This window comes from Wolffia australiana, chromosome 19, assembly GCF_029677425.1.
Source record: "Wolffia australiana isolate 7733 chromosome 19, ASM2967742v1".
In the NCBI taxonomy this organism is placed as follows: Eukaryota; Viridiplantae; Streptophyta; class Magnoliopsida; order Alismatales; family Araceae; genus Wolffia; species Wolffia australiana.
In genome coordinates, this window is record NC_135853.1 from 1390103 (window position 1) to 1394725 (window position 4623).

The following is a 4623-nucleotide window of genomic DNA, read 5'->3' on the forward strand; positions in this document are numbered from 1 at the left end:
AAATTTATAAAAATAAATAATTAAAAATTGGTGTCTTTGTGATAGCTGATACTCATTAAATATTTTAAATAAATTTTTATTCTGTAAATAATAATAGTTAATTTTAATTTTAGTTCAGGTCAAATTTAGTGACAATTTTCACTCAACTGAGAGATTTTCCGCGCAGATTCGCACCGCACCTCGCACAGCGGGTTTGATGAGATCGAATTTTCGCACCAAGTCTGCGAAAATTCGATCGACCAGAGGGTCGATCCGATCGATCGAATCATCTCGAGACTCCCTGCTATAAAACCTAGATAAAGGCCAGCGACGACTCGAGGAAGAAGAGGCAGTTGTAAGTTGAGGTTGATCGCGACGTTGGCAATGGCGAAGCGCGAGTTGTCAAGTACGCTGAAGAATTTGAAGGTGATTTGATTGAGTTCGGGGAATATTTCTTTGTTCCTTTTTTGATTTACTTTCCCTAAAAGTTTTTTTTTTCTGAAAACCCGTTCCTTGTTTTCCCCTCCCCATCTCCAGTTCATGCAGAGATCTGTTCCGAAAGAGGAGAAGCCTCCAGAGGACGAGACCGAACTGAAAGTAGAGGATGGATTCAAATCGGTCGCTTCCGTCAGCGGGAAGTGGTACGTCTCCGAAAAATTAAGTTTTTTTTGTAGTTTGGAATTGAACTAGAATTTCTTTGGGCTTGAAAGTCTATCAGGATGAGCCATTAAACTGTCGAATCAAATAAGGTGTTAAAACGAAAATCTTGCTTGCCTATTTCCTTCTATGCGTCGTTACTATTCTATTCAAATACCCTAGTTAGTGACGGGATTTTTTTCGCTGAAGTTAGAGGATATCCTGTAATGGAAGTAAATTTAAGGGCAGTTGATAAAGAAACAGGTAAACTGTACATCTTCAAATTGTATCCCATTTTAAGAGAGAGAGAACGATAGAATTACTTCGCAATGTGAAACATGAATAATTTACTATCTTATTATTTGGTTGTATCTCTCGATGTATCTGCCTGCGCTCATCTTTCTCTGGGTCTCTTCGTATATACCCCGTTTATGATGCAACCTAATGGAGAAAACTTGATGAAGTGCTGTTGGTTCCTTTCCTGTCTTCTAAAATCTTCTGCGTCGCTAAGCTCTTTTTTTCATGATGATAATATTCGTGTTTCTTCGTTTCCAGTTTTAGTTTTGCGGTCTCATGAATTGTGCATTTGCCCAATCATCAACAATGCTCTCCAACTTATTCTTGCGCATGCTTCAAGTTAGAAATCGGCTTGGAGATTTTCATGTAAAGCTTTATGAAGCTTGGAGATCTTCAAAAAAAAATTCTGGAGATGTTAAAACCAACATCTTCTAGCTTCATGATGAAAATATCCATGCCTGAAAAGAGGAATAAGTGTCTTCTTCTCAGTCAAAGCATTGAAGGCAGCCCATAATTTCGGAGATCTTTCTTTTCATCTTCTTACTTCTCTTCAGTTTATCTTGTGTTTGTGCCGTTTCTTTGCTGGATTCATAGTAGGTTCAGCGAATTCTTATTGCAAGACCTCAATCTGAGATTAAATCCTCATTGGGAGATGGTTGGATGGGGAAGTGAAGAAACTGGGCAATCGATGTAGAGTGAGAAAGAGAGATGAATAAACAAACATTTTCCGTCTCTTGTTCGGTTTAGGAAAAGAGCTAATTGTAGACCCGTTAACCAGATCCGGTATGAGTTGGTGACACTGTAAATAGACTTCTCTAAATAACCTCAAAGCATATAACTTAGATAAGAATTTCTTCAATATATATATATATATATATATATATATATATATATATATATATATATATCTATATAACTTAGAGAAAAAGAAAAGTGTCCCACCTTCTAAAGTAAGCATTTCCTGTCGTGCATAATAATCGAAGATTATGTATATATGAGATTGATCCGAAGTATCTTGTTCTTGATGTAAATTATGAAACTTGTCATACACTTACTTAAAAACTCTGGAAATAAGAGCTTTATCCAGATAAGTTTTAATCTTTCCTAGAAATGTTTGTCGTTGAAATAGTCATTGGTCGCACAAGCTTCATTGGTCCCTCTGATGGTCGGTTAATTTGCAGCATAGTGATTACTGAAGGAAATCCTCATCCAAGTGAATCAAAGGGAAGAATGTCTTTCCAGTGCTTCAATCCTGCTGTTGACGTAAGTTGGACAACAATTTTCAATTTATATTTCTTCGCAACTCTTCCGCGCCCCTAAATCTATACCTTATATTTCAGAGAATGTATCAAACTTCTTCAGCTTTGCCGAGCCAGAATGGGACATCGTCGACAAGGTTTAAGCCCTTGTTCATCTCTCTAAAATTTGGCACTTTTAACTTCATCAAGACGATGAAGATGCATGCGGGTTACTATTGCATAATTTTCGGCTTTTCTTTTCATTATTTATTTATGCATTATAAATACTATTATGATATCCTCCCTGTATTTGGACCCTAGAAATTACGTTTTCTTGATTTCTACTATTTATGTATAGTAAATAATTTCGAGCTTTTATTCATAAAATGTCACCTCAGCTGTCTTTCTTTGGCGATTAATATTTTGGAGGAGCACGGATTCCTCCTCTTTCATGATTTTCATATCATTTGTTCCCATCTAATATCAAAGTGCTCATTGTCGCTAGTTTATTTTGTTATTCAGTCATGCATAATAAATTTCAAATGATTAATCTCGACACTCTTTTCGTCCTCTTTAGTGAGTTTTCATTTTCAATCTTCCTTTCTTGGTAATAAATTAATTACTATCTTATCTTCTCTCCCATTTTGGTCCGAGTATTTAATTTTTTCCTGATCTGTACAATGAATTACTTTGAGCGTTTACTCAAAATTTTCAGAGAAAATGGAATTGCGGATCCATCTGGGGACATGATTTTGGGGAGCCCAGGGAAGATCGAGTCTCGAAGCTTAAAGCGCGGGCAAGCTGACGTGGACCTTGGAGATTGTCCAGCTCAGCAACTTCGCAAAGGCCAGCGTAGAGAGGGAAGTGCGCAGGCCACGTCGGTTAATAACCAGAAAGCATCCCGAAAACAGCAAAAAAAAGAAAAAAAGATCGATTGGAACGTCCTCAGACCTCCCAAGCCACAAACCAAGCGCTGCTGACCATACCGTGGACTGTACACTCTTATCTGTCTCTATTGTGTTTTATTTTCAATGGGTCTCGCTGGATGAAGGAGATATGATGACCCATCATTCAAAATTATTATTTTTCATTAGTTGGAGATATAGTGCACGATCGTCCAGGATATGGACGAAGGACGGGACGAAGATCGTCCCCTCCGACGTCCAATCTTTGGAAGTTTGTCCAAATTGTCCAGTGGTCATCCTGCCCCAAATATTTTCGTCTACGTCCTGTCCCATCGACAACATTCTCGTCCCATCTCAAATCTGGGACGAGGCAGTGCACTAAGCCACTCAGAATTTGACATATGGAACTATAGTTCAGGGACGTGGACGGGATGATTTTTTAGTCCCCGGACAAAAAAACCGTCCCGTCCAAGGATACAGACCAATTTTGGGATGAAAATTTGTCCCGGGGACCACCAGACAGGATGGTTTTCGTCCTGTGGGACGAAAAAACCGTCTGTCCGGAGGTCGCGGACGATGGACGGACGAATCTGGATGGAAAACCGCCGGATTCACATCCGTTGGTTGAGATGTTGCCAAGTGGCCTCGCAATGACAATTTATATTAAAGTCCCTGTATTTTTATGTGTGTGCAAATGGATGCCACTCAGAAATAATTGTACACATATCCCTTTGCGTTCTATCTCCTCAGTAATTCCTTAAAAAACTTGAAAAAAATCCATATTAATATATAAAAAATATAAAATGGTTTTTTTCCGTCCAGGACGAATTGGGACGAAAATTTGTCCCGGGAGGACTGGGCGGGACAAAAAACCGTCCCAGTCTGTCTGGACGGGATGGTTTTTTTATAGTTGGACGAAAAAATGTCCCGTCCTTCATTCCGAAACTTACTGTGGACGTCGGACGGGACAAAATTCGCCCGTCCTGTCTGTCGTCCAAGTCTGGGACGATACGGAACTGTACATGGCACAACAAGTGTCAAATTCCAGCAGGACCCAGAAATCGTCCGGTAGATCGTGAGAACTAACTCCTGGATGAGACAATTTTTTCGTCCATGGACGAAATTACTGTCCCCTGCACTATAGTTGGAAACTAGTGGTCCTCTGTTTCTCTCTCTAATGCAGTGATAGTCATGGTGATGCATGGCCCACATGGTTATGATAATGGCATTTTCTCATCCTTGTTAATGATGACGAGATGATGATGATGATGATGTGTTATCATCTTCCTCGTCATAAGTAGGTGCCTGTGATGAGGACTACGAAATGGTGATGCTGAACCTTTTTTTATCTCTTTAGATTTTATTTTTTTCCCTACCGGTTTTTTATTAGTGGGAAGGAAACAAGTGTCGCTTTCTCTCCCTTATCTAGAATTTAGCTAGGATTTGGACACTTGAAGGAGAGAATATTCGTTGGCATATGCTCGGGTCATATTCTTAATTAATTATCGATTCAATTAAGAGCTTGGGAACCAGTGAAAACGGAACGTGCATCTCCCTCTCTGATCATT

At 39.2% G+C, this 4623-nt stretch overlaps 1 protein-coding gene across 1 annotated transcript; it reads left to right on the top strand.

Moving 5' to 3' along the window:
* The first annotated feature begins 260 nt into the window (after window positions 1-260).
* Window positions 261-3243, top strand: LOC144715838 (scarecrow-like transcription factor 11 (SCL11)). Its single transcript, XM_078590845.1, has 5 exons — window positions 261-405; window positions 517-620; window positions 2094-2175; window positions 2253-2308; window positions 2866-3243. Exons 1-5 carry the CDS (start codon window positions 364-366, stop codon window positions 3128-3130), a joined length of 549 nt encoding a protein of 182 aa, XP_078446971.1. The 5' UTR covers window positions 261-363; the 3' UTR covers window positions 3131-3243.
* Window positions 3244-4623: the final 1380 nt, after the last annotated feature.

Coding starts and splice junctions, on each gene's coding strand:
- LOC144715838 (XM_078590845.1), top strand. CDS start 364: ATGGCGAAGCGCGAGTTGTCAAGTACGCTGAAGAATTTGAAG. Junction 621..2,093: donor GCTTCCGTCAGCGGGAAGTG/GTACGTCTCCGA, acceptor GTTAATTTGCAG/CATAGTGATTACTGAAGGAA. Junction 2,309..2,865: donor AATGGGACATCGTCGACAAG/GTTTAAGCCCTT, acceptor CAAAATTTTCAG/AGAAAATGGAATTGCGGATC.